Source organism: Orycteropus afer, unplaced genomic scaffold, assembly GCF_000298275.1.
Source record: "Orycteropus afer afer isolate SDZICR_OR568_19922 unplaced genomic scaffold, OryAfe1.0 scaffold00490, whole genome shotgun sequence".
In the NCBI taxonomy this organism is placed as follows: Eukaryota; Metazoa; Chordata; class Mammalia; order Tubulidentata; family Orycteropodidae; genus Orycteropus; species Orycteropus afer.
The window spans coordinates 455716-483639 of record NW_006922077.1 but is presented as its reverse complement, the minus strand read 5'-3'; the positions used below and the strand labels follow the sequence as shown (position 1 = coordinate 483639).

At 50.0% G+C, this 27924-nt stretch overlaps 4 protein-coding genes across 4 annotated transcripts; 1 reads left to right on the top strand and 3 right to left on the bottom strand.

Moving 5' to 3' along the window:
- Window positions 1-8464: 8464 nt before the first annotated feature.
- On the bottom strand, window positions 8465-9488 carry LOC122151498 (formin-like protein 20). Its single transcript, XM_042782856.1, has 2 exons — window positions 9443-9488; window positions 8465-9288 (listed from the first exon to the last, which is right to left on the bottom strand). The coding sequence occupies exons 1-2, from the start codon at window positions 9486-9488 to the stop codon at window positions 8465-8467; spliced, it is 870 nt and encodes a 289-aa protein (XP_042638790.1).
- CD63 (CD63 molecule) lies at window positions 9487-11879 on the top strand. The gene is made up of 7 exons (XM_007955081.1): window positions 9487-9552; window positions 10458-10646; window positions 10818-10892; window positions 10972-11067; window positions 11183-11323; window positions 11564-11647; window positions 11814-11879. The coding sequence occupies exons 1-7, from the start codon at window positions 9487-9489 to the stop codon at window positions 11877-11879; spliced, it is 717 nt and encodes a 238-aa protein (XP_007953272.1).
- Window positions 11880-13114: 1235 nt separating this feature from the next.
- RDH5 (retinol dehydrogenase 5) lies at window positions 13115-16432 on the bottom strand. The gene is made up of 4 exons (XM_007955080.2): window positions 16123-16432; window positions 15670-15928; window positions 13598-13761; window positions 13115-13344 (listed from the first exon to the last, which is right to left on the bottom strand). Exons 1-4 carry the CDS (start codon window positions 16430-16432, stop codon window positions 13115-13117), a joined length of 963 nt encoding a protein of 320 aa, XP_007953271.1.
- Window positions 16433-17890: 1458 nt separating this feature from the next.
- On the bottom strand, window positions 17891-23917 carry BLOC1S1 (biogenesis of lysosomal organelles complex 1 subunit 1). The gene is made up of 4 exons (XM_007955079.2): window positions 23839-23917; window positions 20383-20455; window positions 18260-18392; window positions 17891-18001 (listed from the first exon to the last, which is right to left on the bottom strand). Exons 1-4 carry the CDS (start codon window positions 23897-23899, stop codon window positions 17891-17893), a joined length of 378 nt encoding a protein of 125 aa, XP_007953270.1. The 5' UTR covers window positions 23900-23917.
- Window positions 23918-27924: the final 4007 nt, after the last annotated feature.

Genomic DNA, 27924 nt, shown 5'->3' with positions numbered 1-27924 from the left:
AGCATCCAGGCTTCTCTGTGTCACAGCCCTTATCACATTGTATTTTTGGTCTGTTCCTAAAAGATTAAGAGCTCTGCTGGCATAGAGCCTAAGGCATTTGACTGCTAACCAGAAGGCTGGTGGTTCAAATTGACCAGCCACTCCTCAGAAGGAACATCAGGCAATCTGCTTCTGTAGTGATACCGTCTTGGAAACTCAAGGATTCAATTTGACAGCAGTGAGTTTGTTTTTGTTTGTTTTTCCTAAAAGGTTGCTAGCACTCTGAAGGCAGGGACATGCCTTACTCATCTCTGTACATTCCCAGTATCTGGTGTATTTACGCTATCAATAAATGAATGAGTGAATGCTTATTTAGTCCCTGCTGAGGTTTCTTAGCCCCGAAGTTACATGTCCCCATTGTTTTGTCTCTTTCTCTTTTCTCCCTTGTTCATCTCTGCTCCATCTCTGGAAAGACCTTAGTTGTATAGGTCTGTGACTTTCAAATGGAGACTGCTATGCTCCCGAGCTGGGTACTGGACTAGAACACACAGCAGCCAAGCTCCTGGCCAGGGCAGTGCACAAGGAGGCCATAGGCCTGATTGAGGTTCCTGAGCTAGAGGGGCTAATGCTGCTCACCCTGGCCATTGACCAGCTGGACATCTGGATTGACCCTATTGGTAATGGGGACATTGTTGGGAGGAGACTGGAGCAGGAGCCAGGGAAGGATGAGGAGAATGAGGAGGCTGAGGTCAAGAATGGAGAGCCCAAGGAGTAGGGAAAGGAATGGGGCCAGAATGGCGGCTGGGCTTGAATACAGAACCTGGCAAGAGGGGGTGGTTGGAACAGGAGCTAACCTTGGGTCTTAAACTGAGGGAAGGGGCAAGGCCAAGGTGGGTAGGAGGGGCTGAAGGAGGCTGAGTTGTCCCTCCTACCCCTTTTCTTGACCACCGCAGATGGAGGGATTCAGAGATTTCTCAAAGCACTCATAATTCCCATGAATCTAAAAATGGTATGCTGGGAAAAACCAAATCCCACTTCTCTGACACCAAACTGTAGAGATCAATTTAACTTTTGTTCTGATACCAGCTGCATATGTAGCCCTTCTTCCTCTGACCCTAACCATTTAGACCTACATCAGATCTCATAAGTTAAAGGGCATAGACCTCTAGACTGCCAAGCCTGCCCAAGACCTCAGACACCAGTCACAAGTTTAGAGTCTCCATCATGACATCATCACTTTTGACCCATTTGGTACAAATTTGGGGTTTTCCTACTACCTCCTCAGGATGCTAGTCATAAGCTCAGGGGTCCCTATAGTTTTCTTCACTTCTGACCTGCTGGATCCCACTATTCCCTTGGGTTCAGCAATTCACAAGAACGACTCACAGAACTCATGGAAAGTTCAATACTTACGATTACAATTTTATAGCAAAAAGGATACAAATGAAGAAACTCATAAAGCAAGGTCTGGGGGGATTCCTAGAGAATTCTTAACATGGAGCTTCCACATCCTAAAAAGTGAGCTGATATCCTTTCATGTACATCAATGTCTGTCACCAACCAGGAAGCCCGTGGAGCTCCTATGTCTAGAGAGTTTGATGAGTCCTCGTCAAGTAGGCTTGATTGGTTGAACTCAGCTTTAGGCCCCTCCCCTGAAGTGGAGCCCTTAGGTGGTACAAAACAGTTCAGGTGCTCAAGGCTAACTGACAGACTGACAGTTTGAGTCCATCCAGAGGTGCCCCAGAAGAAAGGCCTGTCGTTCTACTTCTGAGAAAAACTGGCTGTTGGAAACAACTCTATGGAGCACAGTTGTGCTTTGACACACAGTGTTGCCTTGAGTCAGAATCAGTACTAGCAACTAGTTTGACTTTGCCTCTGAGATCAGGTGGGTTGTTCTGGCCTGGCCAACCCCTACCCAGGAGGTGCCTCATTAGCATAAACTCTCAGGTATGTATGGAGGCCTCATCAAAGATACTTGAGAAATTCCAAGTTTTTAGAGGTTCTCTCTCCTGAATCTAGGGCAAAGTCCAAATACTTTGGGTAAAGTTAAATTATTAACCTCAGGAAGTATGATAAAGCCTTTGATAGGTAACAAAACCTACCTGTCATTGCTCTGTGATGCTCACAAGTGCCCTGTGCAGTGGGGTGGTGGTGGTGGTGTTGGGGACCAAACCTCTTGCCATCCAGTCCATTCCTTTAGTGTTGTTGTTGTTGTTGTGTGCCGTCAAGTCAGAGCTGACTCAATGCGACCCCTCCTTGGGTTTCCGAGGCAGTATCACTACAGAAGTAGATTGCCCCATCTTCCTTCCGAGGAGTGGCTGGTGGGTTTGAACCGCCAGCCTTCTGGTTAGCAGTCAAGTGCCTTAGGCACTATGCTTCGTGCTACCCAGGGACCTTGTGAGATGGGAAAAGGAGGTGTTTTCTTCCCATTCAACTGGGAGGAAACTGAGAGGTTCAGTGAAGGTGAGAATTTTGCTTACGTCAGCCCACTCCTGAGAGGTGGGACTCTTCTGACCTCAGGGAGCATCTTGCATGTGGTGGTCGTGGTGCACCCAGCACTGGAGTTGGTATGTCAAGATCTTGATTCTTATCTGCAGGTTGACCCTGAATTAGTGGCTTCCTCTCTCTGAGCCTCATGTTTTCTCACGCTGAGGATATAAGGTGACTCTGGCAATGATGATGTTCTCCTGGATACCACAGTGAATTAGTCTTGCCTACATGAAGGATGTGGCCTCCTCAGAGGCTGGGGCAGTCACAGCTGCCACATACAATGTCTGGAGACTTCCCTCCATTTCCTCAGACTCCACCAACAAGTACAGTAATGTCTCTTTGTGGAGCCAGTGTGGGGTATCTTTCTTGGAGCCTTGTATCTTGGGAGCCCATCCTAGGGGTGGTCCATGGGCCTTTCTACCAGTAGGACCAGCAGAACCATAGGTACAGCTCCTCCCGTGCCCTTGTTTTGATCTATCGCTGGGTGTGTCTGGGAGCTGCCATCAAGCACTCATGCCTCTTCATTTCCAAAGCTGGGGCCTCTGGATTTATATCCTGGGACCCCAATTCAGACCCAACCTATTTTTTTTTTTTTTTTTAATTGAACATGCTATTCTTATTTTTACCAATAAATGTTTATTTTTTAGCTATATCTGAAAAACCTCAACTCCACTCCTCGGAAGGAAGATGGGGCAATCTACTTCCGTAGTGATACTGCCTTGGAAACCCAAGGAGAGGGGTTGCTATGAGTTGGGTCCGATTCGACGGCACACAACAACAACCACATATATATAGTGATTTGGGTGAAAATTTACAGAGCAAATTCACTTTCCATACAGCAGTTCACATACATGGGTCATGACATTGATCACAATTCACCACAATGCAACAGTTCCCCTCCCACTTCCTCCCAACAGTCACTTCTTCCCTGTGTCCATCCCTCCATGCAACCCTGCCCCCTGAGCTGTCTCCCTGTGCATAAACAGCCCTTCTTTCTCCCATGATTGTTCTCTCCAAGGAGTGTATCAACTCATATGCCTGTCTTTTGTTTGGCTGGAAGCCACAGGTGTGGGTTCAATTCCAAACTTGAAGGACAGCTAGGGGCCTTAGTCTCAGTGGTTCCACCAAGCTCTATCAGACCAGCAAACCTGGTCCTCCCCCTGGGGTAGTTATGTTTGTGTGTCAACTTGGCTGGGCCTGGTTGAATGGCTGGAGAGCTGGTGGTAGTTATTCCCCATGATGAGACTGGCAATCAACTCCATGGTGGGATCTACCACAAGCAGCTGAGTAGCTGCCTTTGGGATGTAGTCTGCTTCCTGTATTTAAGGAGAAGCCTTGGGAATGGTCTCTAGCCTATGGCACGCTTGGACCCTGCATGTAGTCATGTCGTTTGCTCAGCAGCCTGCTATGCTCTGCCGACCTTGGGACTTACAGTAGACTTAATGGCCTGCTATGTGGTTTGGTAACATTGGGACTGTGCCTTTTTACTTGTCAACCTTGGGGCTTCTCAGCCTCAGCAGCCAGCAGCTGTCTGAGTAAAGAAATGCCTCTAGCCCCAGTGGGCCGGGAGCAGGAAGCAGAGCTGGACCCCAAGGTTGAGGGGCTTTCACCCAGCCCCTAGAGCCTGGCACTTTGCATTTGGACTTAAAGGCTCCAAATTATAAGAATATACTCCTGTTTATTAAAGCCATCCTATTTGTGGTATATTCCTGTCAGAGTGGCACTAGGTAACCAGAACACCTCCCCCCCTTTTTTTTTTCCAAATGATTTTGAGTTTTATTCCATATTGTTCTCCCTCTCTACCCAGGATCTCCTACATAGATCTCCTTCAGAGTGATTGACAGTGGTAGCTGGGTACCATCTAGTTCTTAGGGTCTCATAAGTCATATAGGCTGCAGATCGCATGGTGTACCAGTCGCCAGGACTAATTGTTTCCATTAATTTTTGGTTTTCTTTATTCTTCTTTGCTCTGGATGAGGAAAGACCCATCGTTACATCTAGATGGCTGCTTGCAAACTTTTAAGATCCCAGTTGCTACTCACCAAAGTAGGAGGTGGAACAATGTTGTGTGTAGTATGTTACGCCAATTGAGCTTGATGTCCCCTGTGACTACTATGGTCCTGAGCCCACAGGTTCAACTACTCAGTTCCTCTGGGTAGCTGGCTGTGACCAAGAAGTAACTACAACCTTGTCCCTTGTCAGCTCTACTATACGCCTGGGAATTCAGATCATACAAATACACTTATAGGGCCATTTTCTGCCAACCCTATATATTGCCTTGCAGACCCAACCTGTTAACCTCAAATTCCAGTCAACATTTTTCCTACCCTTCCCAGCAGAGAGATGGCCTTGATACTGACACACTCTCCCTTTCTTTTCTCTCTTCCATCCCTCTCTCTTCATCTCCTTCTCACCCTTCTCCCTCATGTCTATTTTTCCCTCCTGTGTCCCCTCATTCTTTCCCCATGTCTCCCCACCCTCCTCTACTCTCTTGTATGTCTTCACCCCTCTCCAAATGTCTCCCTGATACTTCTTTCACCCCTTTCCCACAGTTCTCCACCTCCACTGGCCTCTGCAGGAGGCAGTCTCCAGTTCATTGGAGCCTCTCCTACCAGAGACCTGCATCTCATCTCTGAGCTGGTCTCCCAGCGAGCACACACAGGGGGCCTAGTGGCCTTGCTGAGTGGAGAGGAGAAGGCATCTGTGGAGCAGGGCCCAGGCTCCTTATATGGGGCTGCGCTTCAGGAGGTCTTTGGTGCCAGCTACAAGCTTTCGTGTGTCATGCTGGTGCTGACTGATGTATACGTGCTCTAAGAAGGTACAGCCTTTGCTTGGGATACCTGCGGCCCCAAGCACTGCTGCTGGCCCTGGGTGGAGGCATGGTGGAGCTGGCGGGCAGTCTGGAACTGCTGCGAGGGGAGGGGCAAAGGTGGCTTCTCCTACCCGTCTACCACCAGCCAGTGCCACGTACCTAAGGGGCAGCAGACCAGACCAATTGTGGTGGCTTGCTTGGTGACATATCTGCCAGGTACTGGTAGCGGGCACTGGAGGCTCTGAAGGATGTGATGTGAAGACCCAGGACTGAGGTCAGCCACCCTCCCCACTAGAGGCCCTTCTGCCCTGGAGCCCAGCAGGCACTCTGGGCTCAGTGCCAGCTCTCCAGGCTGTAGGAATGGGCTATTCTTACCTTCCTCTGTGCCCTCCCCCTTCTCATGACACAAAGGCTTGTCCTCTGGGATCTCCTTGGCTCCAGCACCATTCTCTCCCACTGCTTTATCAAGTTGCTGCCACCACTCTGCATTTGCCACTTTGCTCTCAGTCCCTTCCCTGGCCTTCCGCTAGGCAGGTCCCATTCTCCTGACCCTTCACCTCTGCTTCTCTCCCTGCCCACCTGGATGTTGCCACTTCTCCCTCACTCCTTAGTCCACAGTGATACACTACCTGCTACTACTCTGGAGAAGGCCTCCCTAGCCAATGGCCTGCTCTTGCTTCTCTTGACCTATCTACATTATTTCACACTTCTGACCACTTTCCCTTCCTCCTGTCATCTAATTCTTTTTCCTCTTAGCCTCCTAGAGAGAGGGAAAAAGCATAGGTTTTGCGGTGCCCAGAGATCTAGTTTCAAATTCTAGTAAGGCCCTTCTCAGACTCAGACTCTGAGCATGCCACCCCATATCCCTAGCCTCACTTTCCTCATTTCTAAAACAGAAAAAAATAATACTGACTTCACAGAGTTGGTCTTGAAGATTAAATGCACTAATGGATATAAGTGGCCAGCACAGAACCTGGCATAACACAGAAGTGTGACATTTCACGTTCCTTTCCCTCTCAGTCCCCTTACTAGCTACCAACCCCTACCCCCATGTTCTTTAATCATAAGGGTTCTCTGGCGATCTCTTTTTTCTCTTCCTTTGGTCCTCGCCCTCATGGCTTTAGATACCACTTATTTCTAGTCCAACTCCTCTCCCAAGCTACTTCAGGTGGGACACCTTCATTTATTTGGGTGGCCCTTCAGTGCCATCTATCCCCCCCAACCATGTGCCACTTGTCTTGGGTGACCACCTCCTCCTCCCTTGGGTGCTCAGACTTGGCAGCTCTGAGTCATGTGACTCTTCCCCCCCACACACACAGGTAAGCAATAACCCTGTCCTTTAATCCGCCCTCTGAAATGCCACTCATACTTCCCTCCTTTCCTTGGTTCTGGCCCTCATCGTCCCTCCCTTGGACCATGGCAGTGATATTCCAGCTGTCTCTCAAGCCATCTAACATTCACTCCTCCTCATTTCATTGTAGACCCAGTTCCAACATAGTCCCGCTCTGCTGCTCAACAACTTGCCACCACTCCCCATTGCCTTTAGAACATTGGTCAAATGACCCACCATGGCCTTCTAGGCTCATAACAGTCCTATTACCTAGACTCCTTTCTTCCTTCTTCTATTTTGTAAAGTATCCCAAAACACATTAGACGTGACATTTCAACTTTTAAGTATTTCAGTATGCATCTTTTAAAGAAATAGGGTAATTTTCCTACGTAACCATAATATTATCACAGCTAGCAATACTTTTCTAATGTCTAATTGCCTGTCCATATTCAGATTTCCCCAACAGTTACCAAAATGCCTTTCACAGACGGTTTGTTCAGACAAAGATCCAATCACGGGCCCAGCACTGGACTTGGTTGTTAGATTTCTAAGGTCACTTAATCTTGATGGGTCAGGCCCCCTTTCCATCCATCTTCTACCACATCCTTTCCCCAGCCCTGAGTCGGTCAACTCCAGCCCGCTGTGTGTGTGTTTTTAGACTACCCCTTTTTCACACTTGACCTTTCCCCTACCCCTTATTCTACAGAATCACCTTGGAGAACACTACCCACTTCTGTGAAACCTGCTCTTCCCCAGGCTGGAGGCACTGCTTGTTTTTCCCTGTGAGCTTGCCCAGCAGCCCCTGAGGCTTTGTCTGTGTTCAGAGCTAGGGCTTGGTTCTGCATGCTGCCTGGGGGCAGGGTCACTGTCTTCCTCTTTTTTCTGTCCCTGGGTGCCTAGCACATGCCTGTCATCTAGTTAACAGTACAATAAAGAACTTGAATATTCCTTTCCTCAGCATCCCAGCTCCTCTTCCACAGCCCGGTCTACTATGACAATGGCGAGTAAGGTCCAGAATGGTTTTGATGTGTCTTGCTGGAAAGACTGTGATCCCAGAAACTGTTCACAAACCCAGTCCAGATCTCCTTCCTTTTGCTCTTACAGTTTCTTTCCTTCTTTGTGTACACACACACACACACACACACACCCCAAGACCCCAAAACTCAGGAAGTGGTTCTTGAGGCAAGACCTAAGAACAAAGGGGTGGGGCCCAGGCTGTGGGAGTGAGGATGTGATGGTAGGTCTGCCCCTTTGGCCTTTTCACACCACCTTTTTCAGGGGATTACTGGCAGTGACACGCCCCCCACTTCCCTTTCCAGCCTTCATCTAACTTTATGTTCTGGGATAAGAAGGGCTGTCTGCTAGGATGGATGGGGGAATTTAAGGAATATATGCCCTGCCCGTGCTACTGTCCTCCCTTTACCTCGCCCCCCACAACAGGCTGATCCAGGAGTCACTCTTCCAGATCCAGACCTTGCCATCCCAGAGGGAGAGAAGGACTCTGACCTGCCGTGACTGACTGGTGGGGTGGCCCTGGAGAAGGGCTCCCTCCCTCTTCAGCTCACTGTGCAGGAAAATGGAGAAGCTGTGCGAACAGGAACCCCTACTCTGGAATGTTGAGGGACTCCAGGATGGAAGGCCAGGGACTTTCTGCAAGTGTTTATCTGGCCCCACCCTACCCCTAGCAGTCCACAGCTTCCACTCACGATGGGCCTGGGGGTTTAACCAGAGATGGAGCCAGAGGAGGGAGTGGAGATGAGGAGGCCTCCTGCAGTCCATTTTGTCTTCCACTCTCAGCTCTGCCACTCGGGCCTCGGAGCGTAACTCTGAAGCGCCCATCCCTCTTTTGGCTTTCACTTGCTTCCTCCGCTGCTCCGAACCAGAGAAAACCAAGCGGCGCTCTGTTTCGCGCTCCGATCCCGAGCTGACACGGGGGTGGGGGCGCCAGAGGGCCCCAGGATCTCTGAAGTTCTGCCCCGGACGCTCCCGTGTGCGGAGGTGGGCGCTGTCTGCTGGGTGGGGGCCACGTGGATCTGGCTCGGCGGGGAGCTCGGCCCTCCCCTTGCAGGCCCGGGTGACTCAGGCCGCAGCTGTTCCCGCGTCACATGAGGCAGGCGGGAGGCCACCGGGCGGGGGAGGCGGCGGCGGAGGGGGCTGTGGCTGGAGCTGGAGCCGGAGCGGAGCCCGGGGCGGGGCCGCGGCACAGGCGGGGCCGGAGCCGGGGGCCGCTGCAGAGAGCCCCTGAGCTGCGGCGGGAGAGGAGCGCACAGCTTTGGGGAACCCAGGTGAGGCCGACGGGTCCCCGGCGGACCTCGGCGTGGCGTAAGGGAGGCCACCGGCAGCTCCCTCCTCCCCGGGCTCAGCCTGCGCTCGGCTGCTTCCTGGGCCCACCAGCAACTTTGCTTCCAAGTTCCCGAGGCCGGGCGGGGGCGGTGCCAGCCGAACTTTTCACTTGGGCTTGGGGAGGGGGTGTCCAAGCCTAGCGGAAAGTGGCGGGGAAGGGAATCAGGCTCTGCCGAGGACCGTTTTACGGCGCTGGGTGGGCGAGAAGGGGCGCTGAACGCCTTGGGCCGGCAGTCAGCGCCTGCCTGGATCCCCAGCCGGCGCCCTCGGTTTTGCCCAGGCTCTGGAGGCGGCGAGGTGGAGTCCTGGCTTGGCGGCGGCCGCCCCCTCCCCTCTGGCCTCAGAGAATGGGGGGCTGGGAGACGTGGATCTGACCGCAGGTTTCCGGGTGGGAGGGGCCGGGATTGGGGGCCAGGCTGGGAAGGCCTCAGGGGCGGGCTGGAAGCCCGGAAACCAAAGGCCCCTTCGGCCGCTTCTGATCCACACACGCCCCCCCCCCTTGCGCCCTCCCTCTGTCTCAGGCCCAGCAGTCATGGCGGTGGAAGGAGGGATGAAATGTATCAAGTTCTTGCTCTACGTTTTTCTGCTGGCCTTTTGCGTGAGTGGAGCGAGGTGGGGGCGGAGGTGGGCTTTGGGGGAGTGCTAGCAGGGTGCGGGGAGACCTGGCTCTGGAGTGGTGAGGGTGAGCGGCCAAGAATGAAGGCAGCTGGAGACCAGATGTGGTAGAACAGCTCTGGGAACTCCCCGAAGACAGTGTTGTCACCCCTTCCTCCAGCTTTTGGGGGCCGAGAATGGCCAGCCTGGGTGCACAGCACCCTCCCCCGAATTTCTCCTGGCCCTTCCTGTCCGGTGACCTAGCCATTTGTGATATCAGGCAGTGGGGCAACCAGCCAACGGTGGCGTGATGGTATCACTTGTGCCTGATGCTATCGCCTGGGGCTTCCCTCTGCTCAGCCCCCTCTCATGCTAGTCCCTTTCCCACCATCCCCTTTCACCCTTCTTGGCTGCTTGGGGGTGGGAGGATTCTGCCCACCTCAACTTGAACCTGCCTTGAGAGGCTGCTGTTTGTTCTGGGAGGGGCACACCACTTTGCTCTCCTTTGCTCCTCTCAGCCACAGCTTATGGGTGTGGGGTGGGCCCTGGAAGATAGTGAGGTGCAGTTCTGGGAGACGACCAAGTTAAGAGCCCTGAAGGAAGGTAGACGCACCCACTTTTGATCAGGAATGTGTGTCCTGGGGCTTTCTGGGCACTTCTTTTTTGCAATCTGTGGTAGAAGAGCTGTTTGAAGGAAGTGTGGTTCCTGACTGACTCCCTGCTCCTAGAGTGCTTTGAACAACTTCTCAGCCTTCACTGTGGGGGAGGATGGGCCACCCTTCCCCCACAGTCAAAAGTTTCTGGGTTGTGTAAGGTCAAGTCTGTGTCTTGGATGTACGTTCTGCCCACCACTCTGGAGGGCTGCTGGGGTGTGGGTCTGGCCTAACCCTGACATACCCCTCTTCTCAGGCCTGTGCAGTGGGACTAATCGCTGTGGGTGTGGGAGCCCACCTTGTCCTGAGTCAGACTGTTAACCAAGGGGCCACCCCGGGCTCCCTGTTGCCTGTGGTCATCATTGCAGTGGGTATCTTCCTCTTCCTGGTGGCCCTTGTGGGCTGCTGTGGGGCCTGCAAGGAGAACTACTATCTTATGATAATGGTGAGTGGGGCGTGGGGCCAGCATGGGTACCTGGGACTGCTAGAGGGGCATGTCTTTGGAGGGGGCTGAAGAGGGTGGATGAGGTGGAAAAAACATTTCAAGTGTTCCAGGGACTAGGCAGGCAACTCACTCATTGAGTCCAAGCCTGAGTCCTGTCCCTTGTGTTTGCAGTTTGTCATCTTTCTGTCTCTCATTATGCTGGTGGAGGTGGCCACAGCCATTGCTGGCTATGTGCTTAGAGACAAGGTAAGCAGGCGGTAAGGAGAGGGACTTGCCTTAGCGGTGCCTTGCATTCTGACCTCAACAATGCTCCTCTGCACATCAGGTGACGTCGGGGTTTAAGGAGTATTTCCAGCAGCAGATGCAGAATTACCCAAAAGACAACCAAACGGCTAAGTTCCTGGACAAGTTGCAGCAAGAGGTGAGTGGGGTTGTTAGGAGCAGGGATAGTGGGGGAGGTGAGAGGATTTTCACCTCCACCCTGAAGGTTGAGGTTCACTTAACAACTTCTTCCCCGTATCTCTTCCTTGTGCCAGTTTAAGTGCTGTGGGGCTGCTAACTACACAGACTGGGCAAACGTTCCCCTCCTGCCCAAGGGCCGAGTTCCTGACTCTTGCTGTGTCAATGTCACTCAAAGCTGTGGGATTGATTTTAAAGTGGAGAACATCAATGACAAGGTAGGGAGGAGGCTGAAATAATAGGGACTTGGGGAACCTGGGAAGTGTGTCAGGAGGTGAGAGGTCAGGATGGAGGTAGACAGGGTTGAGGCTCTGGGGAATTGGTGGCAGAGATGGGGAGGGGATCTGGAATGCTAGAGATGTGGAGAAAGGAACAGAGGGTGAAGAGACAGATGGACCAGGGGAGGTAGGTGGGAGATTTCTGATGGTGCTTTTGCCTGTGTGCCTGCTGCTCTTCAGGGCTGTGTGGAGAACATTGGTGGCTGGCTGAGGAGAAATGTGCTGGTGGTAGCTGCAGCAGCCCTGGGCATTGCTTTTGTGGAGGTAAGTGGAGACCTGGGCAGGGGCTGGGATTGCATCCAGGGCCAATGGGGAGGAGGGTGCTGAGGTGGTGGTACTGGCCTGGGGAGGGCCCTAGGTGTGTTTAAAGTCCCCTGGGTAGGTCTGGGGTATTTTGCCTTTCTGATCCCTCTTCCATCTTTCCTTCTAGGTCCTAGGAATTGTCTTTGCTGTCTGCCTCGTGAAGAGTATCCGAAGTGGCTACGAGGTGATGTAGGGGGTCTGGTTCCCTCAGCCCCCACATCTAGGGGAGTGGGGTAGTGTACCCCAGGTTTTCCAATTAAACGGATTATTTTTTCAGACCAAAAAGATAGTTTGTCTTAAAGAGTGATACTTGACCCCTTTCCTCCCCTCATCCATGTTCCCTGTCCTCTGGGACCTTGTTCTCTTTGCATCTCTGGGAAAAAGCAGGCCTATTTTTCAGGTGTTTGGGAAAGGAAGATACTTGCTGAAGGCATTGGATGGACTGGAAGTGGAAGAGGGGACCCAGAGGAGGCTGTGGCCCAGTGTCCTCCCTGTCCACCTAGTCTTGTGCTATCAGACTCAGTGCTGAAAGTCATAAAGTCATCTCCTGCATAAGTCAAAGGGATTGTCCTACCTAGGAGAGCCCAACCCCCATCTCCGTTAGCTATCTTTTCCCTGGCCTCCGCCTACCCCTGAGAGCTCAGCAGCCCCGTCCCCCAGCAATACTCAAGGGGGCCTGGCTCCTTGTAGAGTGGTTAAGTATCCTTGATACCTGTGTGGCCAGCGTCCATCCTTCTTGACTAAGACTGTGATAAACCCACTGCCACCCAGTTGATTCTGACTCATAGCAACCCCCAGTGTGTTTCCAAGGTGGTAAATCTTTACAGAAGTAGATTGCCTTGTCTTCCGGTGAGTGGCTGGTTGGTTTGAACTGCCAACCTGGTTAGCAGTCAAATGCCTGGACTGTGATAATGGGAGAAAATAAGAGGGTGTTTCCTTTTCTTCCATGAAAGCTACCCAGCTTGGTCCTGAGCCCTCTTTAACCTCCTCCCTCCCAATCTCCTACTCCCCTCCTACTCAGAAGTGAAAAAGATATAAGCCCTTCCCACTACAAACACTGAATTGCAACCTTATTAAAGTAGGAAATAAAGGAAACATCTGAAAGTGCCCTCTGGTGGCTACTCAGCAGCTTCAAAGGAGGTCTCTAGATGCAAACAGTCCTCTAGAGCCCCCCAGTGGGTGCTAGTTGTTTTGCAGACGAAATAGGCTGGAGGCCCTGAGCAAGTCAGGTTAGGGTAGACAGCAGCAGTTAAATGGCGTCAGTCTTTCATTCTGCCCACTTACGGTTTTTTTTTTTTTTTTTTTTTTTAAAACAATACACATTTATCAAGTGCCTACTTTGTGCCAGGCACCAGGCAGTTCCAGGACAAAGGCAGAAATAATCTGGATGGAGTTCTGGTTCATGCAGAGTAATCGCTTGCTGGAAGGCTACGTTCGGTAGACAGCCTGGGCAGGCTTGGGAAGGACCCAGGTGAGCACAGCATCCACCAGGCTGGCTGGCAGGTAGGAGGCCGGCAGCCAGAGCAGCTTGGCGTCCCAGCCTGGACTGTAGCGTGTTCGAGGGTGACGGGCAGTCAGGGCATGCTCCAGGCAACTGCTCACCTTCGTCAGGTCCGGGTCACAGAGGAGGTTCATGATACGTTGCTGCACTTTCAGGTCTGCAGCCCAGTGGGTGGTTGAGATCAGTGTCTCTGCCTGACAGCCCATCTCAGATCCTACCTTCTGGGTGCTGCCTAGTGGAGGTGAGAGGGCTTCTCCATCCCCCCTCCCTGCTGGGTGCTTCACTTGGCATCCCATTCACCTTTTTCCCCCTTGCCTGCCCTACCCTTTCATTCTAGCAGGCTGGTGTGGGGTGGCCTTCCTAGCATTCTCACTTGCCTTCATATGCTCCTATTCGGGCCAGCTACTCACATTTAGTGAGGAAGGCCTCTCCATACTGGGCCTTTGTGGCAGAAGGTAACCGGTCCCAGCAGGCCTGCAGGGTGTCCTCCAAACTCTCCAGGTTGGTCACAGGTGTTCGGAAGAAGCCAGGCTCCACGATGGAGACCCTTACACCAAAAGGAGCCATATCCCGCCTGGAGGGGGTACAGAGGGAGGTTCTGTGTTCTTGTCCTATGGAGAAGGGAAGCTAAGATGGGCCCTGACAGTGAGGGAGGTCCCTCCTTCCTATGCTGGGACTAGGGGCAAGTAGGACAGAGGAAGAGAGGTATTTTTTGAGGCTTGTTTTCCTTTATATTTTCTTTTATGATCTAGAACAAGAATCAGCAACTTTTCTTAAAGGGCCAGATAGTAAACATTGTAGGCACTGAAGGCTAAGAGACAATATTGAGGTTATTAGGTAGTACTATAACAATTTACAATGTAACCATTATGACATAATCATTTACGATATAACCATTTTAAAACAAAAACTATTCTTAGCTTGTGGGCTGGCTGGATCTGGCCATGAGTCATAGTTTGCTAACTCCCAGTTTAGAGGAACCACGTGTCCTGACTTCCCAAACATAGCTGAGTTCTGGGTGCCGGATGTGAAGAGTGTAGACTGGTACTTGCTGGGGGTAATCTGATGGGGAAAGAGGAGAGGCATCCCCCTGTGCTGGCACAGATGCAACACCCAAGTATAAAATACATGTTCTATGATGCCGACAGGAAAAGACTCAGGGATAAGAACAAAAGTAGCACTGAAATTCTTTGCTGAGTGATGGTGTTGGAAGTATACTTCCTTAAGAAGTGTCATCCTCTGTGGTACCTTCAATGATGCCTGCAAGGATCTCTCTTGTGCCCCATGAGACTTTCTTTTTTTTAAAATTTTATTTTATGAACATTATATTTTAATGGAGAGGGGCAGAAAAACATAATGACCAGGTTCTGTAGGCAGGCAGACCTGGGTGTAAGTCTAGTGCTTCGACTCATTAGTTGTATGGCCTTGGGTAAGTTATGTTACAGAAGGGCATTCATAAGGAGCCCTAGTGGTGCAATGATTAAGTGCTTGGCTAATTGCAAGGTTGGTAGTTCGAACCCATCAGCTGCTCTGCAGGAGAGAGATGAAGCAATCTGCTTCTGTAAAGATTACAACCTTGGAAATCCTTTGGGGCAGTTCTACTCTGTCCTATAGGGTAGGTATGAATTGGAATTGATGGCAATAGGTTTGGTCTGGAGAGTATTAATAATCTTCCCATATAGGATAGCTGGGAGACTTAAATGAATTTAAAGCCACTAGTTCATCAAAAAGGAGCTCTGGTAGCATAATGCCTAAAGCATTTGACTGCTAACCAGAAGGTTGGTGATTCAAACCTACCAGCCACTCTGCAGAAGGAAGACTGGGCAATCTATTTCTGTTAAGATTTACTGCCTGGGAAACCCAGTGGGGGTTGCTATGATGGCTCAATGGCAGTGAGTTTTTGAGTCAGCTCACTGCAAGTAATTGTTACTAGTTTGTCTCTCAAGTATTAATAATAAACTTTTGTGATTATTTACTATGTCCCGGGCCTTACACATTCTCATTTAACTCACAATACCCATGAGACAGGAGCTCTGGTGGCGTAGTGCTTAAGGCATTTGACTGCTAACCAGAAGGCTGGCGGTTCAAACCCACCAGCCATTCCTCGGAAGGAAGACTGGGCAATCTACTTCCATAGAGATAACACTTTGGAAACCCAAGGAGGGGTTGCTATGAGTCGGACTTGACTTTACTCGATGACAGTGAGTCTGGCTTGGAGTTTTGGACACCCGAGACAGGTCTTCTCATCACTATTTTACACACCAAAAGAAACGGAGAAAGAAAAGTAACTTGCCTAAGGTCACAAAGTTCTCATGAAAGAAAGTTGAGGTTTGAACCCATGAAGTCTAGCCCTAAATTGTTTCCTTGTAAGCATGACACTCTTGTGTTTCAGTCTCTGCTGGCCCACACTGAGCAGACACTAATTGTTGAGTGGGTTGCCCTTCGGCTTGGATCCCGAATCCCAGAGCCCTGCGCCCCTCACCTCAGGCTGTCAGAGAAAGCCTCCAGGCCAAACTTGGAGACACAGTAGCCACCACCATTGGCTGCCAGGCGACCCAGGACACTGGTGATGTTGACTACTCGGCCATGGGCCTGTTGCAACAGGGGCAGCAGGGCAAGGGTGACCCCAATAGGACCCAGGGTGTTCACATTCAGCACCCGGTGGAAATCATCCCTTGTCAGCCACGGTGTGGGCCCGATGATACCAGCCACACCAGCATTATTCACCAGACCAAAAAGACCTGTGGGGAGACAAGATTAACACGGGGCAGGTGAGGCATTCCAATGGCCTGTCTCCTTATTGGGAGGATCTGAGTCCTGTTTCAGCCCCAACTAGTATCTCTAGCTTTCCATAGCCCTTGCAATTGACTCTCCTAGGGCCACTCTAGGGATCAGGTGCACCTGCACCATGTTTCTGGTGGCCCGTCCCACTCACCTGCTTCCCCAACCTGTGTCTCCACCCACTTGGCTGCCCATTGGACACTCTGGGGATCAGTGACATCCAGCAGGACAGTGTGGAGCCGGGAGGAGGCCACCTGTTGTAGGTCCTCAGCCCCTGAGGGGGTCAGACAGCTGGCAAGGACGCGGAAGCCCTGCTGGTCCAGTCGTAGTGCTAGAAGCCGCCCGAAGCCTGAGTCACAGCCGGTGATGAAGACAAAGGCATCACTGGGGGGCAGGTTCTGCCGGTCCCGGAGCAACCACAGCAGTCCCCAGAGCAGGGCACCCAGGAGCAGAGGAAGCCACATGCTGGAACCCAAGTGACCTGCAGGTGGCAGCCTAGGCTGGCCAGGAAAACGTGCCCAGTTTACACTGGCCCTCAAGCCCTTGACCTTAGTATCCTCCCTAGCTGGAGTCTCGCATCTGAGTCAACTGAGAAATTATTTTAGGGTAGGGGGAGAGGGAAGCAGAGATGCGGGTAGACCCCATATGCGTAACTAAAAGTCAGTCAAGCTGGGTCCTGCGTGCGTACTGCTGTATGAGAACAAAGGGACCTTTCCATTTGCCGTTACTTCTCTCCCATGAAACCTGGGACATGTGAACCCTCTAAGTGTAACCTGGGCCTTGCTTTTGGAACTAGGTACAGGGCCAAAAGCCTTGCATTTCAGTCTCAGTGGCCCCAAACTTACTGTGTGGTGCTGGGCATCTCACTGTCTCTGAACCTGTTTTCTCAGTTACAAAGTGGGGCTATCACCCACCACGCTCAGTTGTGGAGGATCAAAGGAGAGAATGTGTGAGACAGCACCTTCAATGCTCAAAGTTTTGAGTTATCACTACATGTAGTTTGTTGCTAGTCTTCTCATAGCACCCCCAGCTCCCAGTACCCTGCTTACCTGTTTTTCAGGAAGCTGTCGGGTGCTTCAAGTGCTTGCAGTTTCTTCTTCTAACACTTTGCTTCTAGTCTTCCGAGGTTCCCACGTTAGCCACCACTAGGGCCAAAGTCCGGAGGGGGTGGACTGGTGGACTCCAGTGCCAGGAGTATTAAGTGTGTGTGTGGTGGGGAGAGGGAGGGGCTGAGGAGGAGGAGGAGACAGGGAGGCTAGAGCCAGGCTGGCTGAAGTCAATGCTTGGCACAGGCCAGGCCTGCCCAGGCCCCTTCTTGGCTGTCTTTCTCAGCCTGGGCTCCTGACCACCTATGTCATGGCTTCCCGGGAGGAAGGTGCTGTCAGGGATGGCAGCTGTCCCTCTCTGTTGGTGGTCTTGGACTTGTCATGCCCAAGAGTTAATCTCCCAACTCGCCCAGACTCATGACACTACTTAGTACCAGCCTGGGAGAGGCCATGAGCTTGTGGAGAGGCAGGGAGCCAGATCTGGGGACCTGGTCTATCCCCTGTCTCGTTTCTCTACAGCAGGAAACTGAAGTTCTGAATTAGGAAACTTGGAGCAGCAGCCACTAGGACCTTTTCTTCAGAGGTGTGGAAAACTCCCACACTCTACTTACCTGACAGGCATTTGTACCAGACTCCAGGTTGAATAGAGTTGGGACAGTAAGAGGAAGCTGCTTCTACCTTCTACCCAAAGGTCCCCTTGGAAAACCACCTCTGAATCTTTCAGTCTGCACCCCCCCACCCCTGCAGTGAGCTAGTAGGCCCTTAAAACATACAACATAGTAATGGAGGCTTGTGTTTTATTCATGGTCCTGTCAGCTTCCCTCCAGCCCCCTAAGGCTGAGGTAGGAGAGGTGGGGTAAAGAAAGGGAAGGGGGGTTAGGAGGAGGCAGACTGCAGCTGCCCTTTGTAGACATATTCCAGGGCGGTGGCAATGGTGCGCATGTCCAGCTCGATGCTCCGAGCCCAGTTTTCCACATCCCCGATTTCCTGGGGAAGGGGAGAAGGGGCGGGAGCCCAGGCATCAGGGGGTTAGTACCTGGGGACACTTGCCATCCATTCCCTGGAAAGGACTTTGCTTGGACCCACCAGCTGCTTTTACTCTTGCTCTTGCTTCTCTGCTGGTGGGGCCGTAGAGTTTCTGGAACCACCCCCCTTCCTCTCTAACCCCTAAGCCAGAGGTGACTTGACTGGAAACAGCTGATGGGGGTCTGGGATGGGGGGATGAAAGGGTAGGGTGTGGCCCACCTTGAGTGCCTGATTGAAGTTCTCCACCATCCCGATCCACTGGCCCGTTTGCTTGGCAAACTGGGCGGCCTGGACCTGTAAGGTCTTCACCTCATGGTCCAGCTTCCTCTGGTTCATGTAGGCTTGGGCCACACTAGTGGGTGGAGAAGGGAGAAGGTTAGCTCATTCAACTAGTAAGGGGTGGTCTCTAGTACTAATAAATATTCCACTGTAGGGTGGGATGCCAGCCAGGATGCAGGGCTGAGGAAAAACCTCAGGATTCTGGCCCTTCTTAGATGTGATGCAAACCGCTACTAGTACATGCAAATGAACCGAGCTCCTTCCCTACCCAGGATTCCCAGGAGAGTTGAACTGGGAGCTGACTAGAAACATACCATCTCCTATCTCCCAAAGGAATTCCTGCCCCTGAGAGGGGGGAGAAAGGGTTAACCTGGGGGAATATCCTTGAGGAAGGAGCTGGGAGGGAGAAGGGAGCTGGGAAAATCCAGCAGCAGGGACGCATCTGGCAGCTATTGGAAGCCCAGGGATCTGTGCAAGAAGAGGACTTGGCCGAGCTAAGAAGGGAAACTGGGCCCCTCCCTGAGTCAGGGATGAGCTGGGAAAACATCCCTCCTCCCCAGGAACCCTGGGTCGGGAGAGGGTATCCCAGGGGTGCTTCTTGGCTGTCAGTCTCTTTCCCAACTCTTCTCCTTTCATCCACATAGCAAAAACGAACACACACACATTCCCTCCCTTCTGCTCTAAGCAATAACAGTGTTTTGTTTTCTCTTCAATCAAGGTGGTGGCTGCAGTTACCATTGCTGCCATGGGAAGGGGGTCTGCAACCCCCCCCATAATTGTTCCCCTTTGATTAGCTGATGAATCTTTTACTCTCCTCCCCAAAGCTCTAGGTCAGCCAGAGACTCCACATCCGGTGCCCTCCCCACTGGAATCTGTGGGGGCTCAAGGGCGCAAGGGGTTAGAGAAGTCAAGAGAGTGGGCAGGACACCTGACTGAGCCTTTGTTCTCCTTTCCGGGGAATGAGAGGAGCTGTGGGCAGCAACACAAAACCCTTTCTAATTTGGCTTTGGCTTAGCTGCCCTCTGAGTTGAAAGTGGGGTGGCCCCTAGCAAAGAGAGAGGCGGAGAAGCCAAGGCTACACTCACAAGTGGCGGGTACTGCAATGTGGGATGAAGGAAAGGGGCAGACCTTGCCCCTTCTCTCTGGGAGACAGCTGGACCACAGTAGGGGTTAGGGTGGGAGCCAAAACAGTAATCTTCAACAGATTCCCCAGGGAGTTTCTGAAATCCAAGTTTCCCCCATTATTCACACTGAATGGAGGGAGAGGCCTGGTGATAAGGGAGATCAGAGGCCCCAGTCAAAGCCTTCTCTGCCCCTGTCTCCCCACAGATGAGTAATGAAGATGACCTGAGCCCCTGTATGGCTCACTGGGATGACTCAGTCTCTGCAACCACAACCAAGCTGTTCTCTGTGCCCTGGGGTGGAAGGCACCATACTGCCGCCTTTCTTCCAACGGCACATCAAATCATCAGCTCTGCACTCTTTAGGGTCACTCAGGGTCAAAAATAACGATCTTTGCTCCTTCCCAACTTTTTGACTGTTACTCGAATTCTCATTAGGGCTGGGGTAAGGGGTGGCCTCTGGAGACCCAATAGGAAGGGAAGAGACAGCTTGGCTCTGCCTTAGTTCCTGGCATAGGTTCTCCCCTCACTCCCACCAGCTGTGCCATCTCTTTCCTGCCAGCTGCTGCCCAGGCCTGCCAGAGGGTGGGAAGTGGAGAAGGAGAGGGTGGTGAGATGTGGTGAAGGAGGGTGCTTTCCCTCCTGCTGAAGTGACAGCTGGACTTGGAGGGGTAAAGGGAGGTGAGCAGATGGCATCAAGTTGTAGGCACCAGGGAAGCTGATGTGGGGAGGGGGACAGTCTGGTTGCTTCTCCAACCACTGCAGCTGCTCCTCCCCTGCCCAATACTAGTAACTGGAGCCAACTCAGGCCTCTCTCCATAAAACTAAGCTGAAAGATAGGGGTCTGAGTAGAATAACCCACCTTCTCAGGAGCAATCTGAGGGCCTGGCCTTGCCAGTGTCTAAACTTGGGGGGTTGGTGTTGAGGGGAAGAGGTTCATACCCCACATTGAGGTGATCCACCAAAGCTTCTGTCAGACAGGTTGCTGCAGTGATAGCCTCTCGCCTCCTCTTCTCTGGGGGGAGGGGAGAAAAGGGATTGGAGTGAAGACTTGGATTTCTGAGGAGTGATACTGAAGTTTCCTTACCCATTCATTACTGTTCTGCTAGTTGCTGGAAAGGAGCTCTGGTGGTGTAGTGCCTAAGGCACTTGACTGCTAACCAGAAGGCTGACAGTTCAAATCCACCAGCCACTCCTTGGAAGGAAGATGGAGCAATCTACTTCCGTGTTGATATCACCTCGGAAACACAAGGAGGGGTCACTATGAGTCGGATCCGACATGATGGCAGTAAATTTTTTTTTTTTAAGTTGGTGGAGCACCTCAAATCTCAAATGTCAGAGATGAAAAGGGCTTTGTGAAACATAAAGCAAGCTCTTAGAAACCTGTACACCAATGTTCACTGCAGCACTTTTTAGAAAAGGCAGAAACAACCCGAATATCCATCAACAGATGAATGGATAAACAGAATGTGGTACATACACACAATAGAATGTTAATGTTAGGTTGTTGTTAGATGCTGTTGAGTTAGCTCTGAACCTGAGTGACCTTATGTACAATAGAATGGAACACCGCTGGGTCCTGCGCTGTCCTCCCAATTGTTGCTATGCCTAAGGCCACCATTGTCACCACTGTGTCAATCCATCTTGTTGAAGGTCTTCTTAGTAAAAAAACTAACCCTCTACTATGACATCCTTTTCCAGGGACTGGTCCTTCCTGAGAACATGACCAAAGTATGAGGCAAAGTCTTGCCATCTTTGCTTCTAAGGACATGCTGGCTCTACTTCATTCAAGACAGGTATTTGTTTTCCTAGTACATTCAATATCCTTCATCAACACCGTAATTCAAATGCAATGATTTATCTTTGGTCTTCCTTATTCATTGTTCAGCTTTTGCATGGGTATAAGGCGACTGGAAATACTATGGTCAGGCACATTGTAGTCTTCAAAGTGGTATTTTTGCTCTTTAACACTTTAGAAAGGTCCTTTGCAGCAGATTTGCCCAAAGCAATGCGTCATTTGATTTCTTGATTGCTGTTTCCATAGGCATTGATTTTGGACCCAAGTAAAATGAAATCCTTGACAACTTCAATCATTTCTCCATTTATCATGATGTTGCTTATTGGTCCAGTTGTGAGGAATTTTGTTTTGCGTTGAGGTGTAATCCATACTGAAGGCTGCAGTCTTTGATCTTTATCAGTAAGTACTTCAAATTATTTTTACTTTCAGCAAGCAAAGTTGTGTCATCTGCACAATGCAGGTTATAAATGAATCTTCCTGAATAAGGAAGACTGAAGAAGAGTTGATGCTTCTGAGTTGTGGTGTTGGCGAAGAATTCTCAAAGTACTGCGGACTGCTAAAAGAACTAACAAATCTGTCCTGGAAGAAGTGCAGCTGGAATGCTCCTTGGAAGTGAGAATGTCAGACTTTGTCTCACCTACTTTGGTCATGTTGTCAGAAGAGACCATTCTCTGGAGAGGACTGTCATGCTTGGTAAAGTGGAGGGTCAACAAAAGAGAAGGAAGGCCCTCAACGAGATGGACTGACATGGTGGGTACAGCAATGGGCTCAAGTATAGTAGGGATCGTGTGGCTGGCACAGGACTGGGCAGTGTTTTGTTCTGTCGCACGTAAGGTCAATATAAGTTGGAGAGGACTCGACAGCACATAACAACAACAACGAGTCTTCCTCAAATCCTGATGCCACATTCTTCTTCATGTAATAATAATCCAGCTTCTTGGATTATTTGCTCAGCATACAGATTTAACTATGGTGAAAGGTTACAACCTTGACACACACCCTTCGTGATTTTAAACCATGCAGTATCCTCTTGTTCTGTGTGAATGACTGCCTCTTGGTCTATGTACAGGTTCCTCATGAAGACAATTAAGTGTTATGGAATTCCCATTCTTCACAATATTATCCGTAATTTGTTACTATCCACACAATCTTTGCAGAGTCAATAAAACACAGGTAAACCAGAAGCTCAGGTAGCATAGTGCCTAAGGCACTTGACTGCTAACCAGAAGGCTGGAGGTTCAAACCCACCAGCCACTCCTCGGAAGGAAGTTTGGGCAATCTACTTCTGTAGTGATACTGCTTCCGCAACCCAAGGAGGGGTTGAGTCGGGGCTGACTCGCCGGCACATAACAACAACAACAACAAACATCTTTCTGGTATTCTCTGCTTTCAGCTGAGACCCATCTGACATCAGCAATGATATCCCTTGTTCCATGTTCTCTTCTGAATCTGGCTTGAATTTCTGGCAGTTTCCTGCCTCTGTATTGCTGTAACCATTTTTGAATTATTTGCAGTGAAATTTTACTTGTCTGTCAGTTTGTCAGCCACTGTGGTGGCTGTGTGTTGCTGTAATGGTGGAAACTATGCCACTAGTATTTCAAATACACAGGTTTCAGCAGAGCATCCAGACTAAGACAGAGTAGGAAGAAGGACGTGGAGGTCTATTTCTGAATAAACTTATGAATAGCACAATGGCATACCACTGGGAAATGAAGTCCTGATGCATGCCCCAACATGAACCCTGAAAACATCACGCTGAGTCATAAAAGAACAAATACTGTATGATCTCATTATATGAAATAAGCAAATACATAGGAATCAAAGCTATTAGTGGTCACCAGGAGTAGAAGGGAGAGGGAAAGGGGGAGTTTTTGTTTAGGGGCGTTAATGTACATTAATGGTGGTGGAATGATTTGGAAAAGGCTAGCGAGTATGGTTGCACAACTTGAAGGATGTAATCAATGTTTCTGAACTGACATGTAGAAATTGGTGAGCTGGCGAATGTTTTGTTATGTACATTTTCACCACAATAAAATAAAACATAAAGCCACCTCTCTCTCATTTTAGAGATAAAGAAAACAGGTGCCCTGAGAGGGGAAAGGGACTCTCCCAGGACTCCTGACTCGGCGGTACTTTTCACTATCTTGACGAAGAATTAGTCGGTCCAGGATTCCCAGCCCTAATTCAAAAAACAAGCTCACGAACCCAACTTCGACGGCTTCAGGCGTTCAGGAATCCCAGCTTCTGACTAGTTCCCAATACCCTCCGCACTCAGGGTAGTCCCTCCCACTTCCAGGATAGGAAGGTATCTGAGCCAATAAGCACAGCGTTCCGAGAGCAGTGGCTGGGGCTAGGAAGCTGCCGACTTAGCGATGGGGGCGTTGCCTAAAAGGACGGGAAGGCTGCCAAAGGCCCACAACCCGATGGCAAACAAATAGTATTGCCAAAAAAGCCGACACCTCATCTCCCCCTTCATCGTACTCGTGCCTGCTAGCCCGCGCCCTTCTCTCGGGGCAGTTACTCGAGGCCCAGGCTAGGGGCTGAGGCAAGGCCCCAGGCCCCGATCGGAGAGAAAACGGCGGACTGGATATTCGGCTTACCCTGCAGCTCCCTGCGTTCATTCTGCTTCGCCTGGTGCTCTTTCAGCAGGCGGGACAGCATGGTCGCGTCGGGCTGGGGGCTGGGGCCTGGGCAAACAGGACGCCGTTCGGCTCCGGGAGCTGGAGCTTGCAAATCGGCTCCCTCAGGTCCTAGGTCACGTGACCGCAGTGTCACGTGAGGCTGGGAGCCGTCCACTTTTTGAGGTTTGGGTGTGTTGGGAGTGAACAGCGAGGCTGGCGAAGGAAAGAATGGTAAAGGGTTAGGGAGCGGAAGAGCTCTTTCCTTTAGTAGGGGCTCACTTTTTGGTGAGTTTTGAAAGAAATTTTCCTTAGTAACTTTACTGCAGGGACAGTTTTTAATGTCTCCTTTGGGTCTCAGGCTCCAGAGAGGGCTGATGTTGCCCCACCATCCATCACTGTTCTCCTTTTGGGGAACAGAGGCTCCCAGGACTCCTTGAAATTCTTCTTTCCTCGCCTTTCCCTCCTGGCCGCTCTGGCAGTTCTCAGATAGTTGATTCCCAGCTGCCTCCCTCTAGGAGGGAATGCTTGCCTCTCTTTTCCAGCCCTCTGTCCTCTCACCACCCCACCATATCCCTCAGTTCTGGCTGATGATTGTAGAAAAGCATTTTAGGCACTTCAAGCGGCCTCCTAGGGAGCTTTGCTAATTCGGCTAGCTGTGTGCGATGAACGCACAATTGCATCTCTCCTTTTGTGGTCAGGGAATGTGAATCCGTTTCAGTCGCACCAGAAGCGGTAAGTGCTGCTGCCAAAGTGAAATGTAAATTATGGAAAGCCTCTCTGAACTAAAGAGAAATATTTCTGGGATTAACTACCAACAAGAAGAATGATAAACATCATCAATAATATTCTTTTTATTTTTTAACTTTTTTTTTTTTTTTTGTATGTGTGTGATTTGGGTGAAAGTTTACAGAGAAAATACATTTCATCATCAATATATTCTTGCTACTGGTACTGTCTCTCATGATGATGCTGAGTGACTTTGGGCAAACTGCTTACCCTCTCGGGATTTTAGTTTTTTTCTTTAGCAGAGATTGGATTGAATTAGTGGCTCATAACCTTGGCTAAACATTAGAATCACCTGGGAGAAGCTTTTAAAAAATGCCTGGGCCCCCATCAATTAAATAGAACCTCTGACGGTGGTTGGGTGGGGATATTCAGGCATCAGTATTTATTTGTTTATATATTGTGATTTGTGTGAATGTTTGCAGAGCAAATTCCTTTTCTATACAGCAGTTCATACACATTTTGTTTCATGACATTGACTGCAATCCGGACAATGTAACAGCTCTCTTCCCACTTCCTCCCTGTAGTTACCTCTTCCTTGTGTCCTTTCCTATGCACTTCTGCTCCCTGAGCTATCTCCCTGCAAATACTGCCTTTCTGTTCTCCCATGAATGATCGGTTTTGGAGTGTATCTACCTTATGTAAATGTTCACCCTATATGCCTGTCTGTTGTTTGGGTGGAAGCCATAGGAGTGAGTTCAATTCCAGGCCTGCAGGGTAACTAGGGTCCACGTTGTTGTTGTTGTTGTTATATGCCGTTGAGTCGGCCCCGACTCATAGCGACCCCTCCTTGGGTTTCCGAGGCAGTATCACTACGGAAGTAGGATTGCCCAACCTTCCTTCCAAGGAGTGGCTGGTGGGTTTGAACCGCCAGCCTTCTGGTTAGCAGTCAAGTGCCTTAGCCACTATGCTACCAGAGCTCCTACTAGTGTCCATAGTCTGGGGGTTTCACCAGACTCTATCAGACAAGGATCTCATGCTCCGTAAAGTGGAAGATCAATGAAAGAGGGGAAGGCCCTTAACAACATGGATTGACAGGGTGGCTTCAGTGATGGGCTCAGGTGTAGTAGGATCGTGAGGCTGGCACAGGATCAGGCAGTGTTTCATTCTGTTGTACATAAGGTTGCTATGACTTGGAGATAACAGCACATAACAACTATCAGACTAGTAAGCCTGGCCTTTTTACAGTTTTGAGTTTGTTGCACATTGTTCTCATTACTCTATTCAGGATCTCCTGCATTGATCCCTTTCCGAGTGGTTGACAGTGATAGCCAGGCACCATCTAGTTCTGGTCTCATGGCTGAGGTTCACATGGTCTACTAGTCCCTTGAAGTAATTGTTTCCATGTGTCTTTGATTTTCTTGATTCATCTTTGCTCTAGACAAGGAGAGGCCAATTGTTGCATCTAGATGGCCGCTTGTGAGCTTTTTTTTTTTTCTTACAAATTTTTATTGTGATTTGGGTGAAAGTTTACAGAGCAAATTCATTTTCCATACAGCAGTTCACATACACTTTGTCTCATGACATTGACTGCAATTTTCCACAATGCAACAGCTCTCTTCCCAGTTCCTCCCCATAGTTACCTCTTCCCTGTGTCCTTCCCTCCCATGCACTCGTGCCCCCAAGCTGTCTCCCTGTGCATACACAGCCCTTCTTTCTCCCATGATTGATCTCTCCAAGGAGTATCTACCTCAGGTAAATGTTCAACTCATATGTCTGTCTTTTGTTTGGCTGCAAGCCACACGAATGTGTTCAATTCCAGACCTGAAGGGCAGCTAGGGCCATAGTCTCAGTGGTTCCATCAGACTCTATCAGACAGCAAACCTGGTCCCCCCCTCTTTTTTTTCCCAAATGATTTTGAGTTTTGTTCCACATTGTTCTCCCTCTCTATCCAGAATCTCCTACATAGATCCCCCTCTCAGTGGTTGACAGTGGTAGCTGGGCACCATCTAGTTCTTTTGGTCTCATAGTCATATAGGCTACAGATCTCATGATGTACCAGTTGCTAGGACTAATTGTTTCCATGTGTGTTTGATTTTCTTCATTTTTCTTTGCTCTGGACAAGGACAGACCCATTGTTGCATCTAGATGACCGCTTGCAGGCTTTTAAGATCACAGTTGCTACTCACCAAGGAATGTGGACGTTGAACGATGATGTTTTTGTGTCATGTTGTTGTTGTTGTTGTTAGGTGCTGTTGAGTCATTTCCTACTCATAGCGACCCCATGCACAGCAGAATGAAATACTGCCCGATCCCGTGCCAGCTCCATGATCCTTGCTATATTTGAGCCCATTGTCGCAGCCACCATGTCAATCCATCTTGTTGAAGGCCTTTCCCTTTTTCGTCGACCCTCCACCTTACGAAGCATGACATCCTTCTCCAGAGAATGGTCCCTTCTGACAACATGACCGAAGTAGGTCAGATGAAGTCTGGCCATTCTCGCTTCAAAGGAGCATCTTGGCTGCACTTCCTCCAGGATAGATATGTTAATTCTTCTAGCAGTCCTTGGTACTTTCAGCATTCTTCGCCAGCACCACAATTCAAAAGCATCAATTCTTCTTCGGTCTTCCTTATTCATTGTCCAGCTCTCACATGCATATGAGGCAATTGGAAATATCATGACTTGTATCCGGCGCACCTTAGTCCTCAAGGAGACATCCTTGCTCCTCAGCACTTGAAAGAGTTCCTTCATGGCCACTCTGCCCAGTGCTACATGTTGTCTAATGTCCTGACTGCTGCTTCCATTGGCGTCGATTGTAGAACCAAGCAACGTGAATTCTTTGACAACCTCAATCTTTTGTCCATTTATCATGATGCTGCTTATTGGTCCAGTTGTGAGGATTTTTGTTTTCTATGTAATTCATACTGCAGACTGTATTCTTCAGTCTTCATCAGTAAGTGCTTCAAGTCATCCTCACTTTCAGCAAGCAAAGTTGGATCATCAGCGTATCTCAGGTTGTTAAATGATTCTTCCTCCAATCCTGATGCCACGTTTTTCTTCATATAGCTTCTCAGATTATTTGCTCAGCATATAGATTGAGTAAGTATGGGGAAAGGATACAACCCTGACGCACTCCCTTCTTGATTTTAAACCATGCAGTGTCCTCTTGTTCCATTCAAACGACAGCCTCTTGGTCAATATACAGGTTCCTCATGAGTACAATCAAGTGTTTGGGAATTCCCATTCTCAATGTTATCCATAATTTGTCATGATCCACACAATCAAATGCCTTTGCATAGTCAATAAAACACAAGTAAACATCTTTCTGATATTCTTTGCCT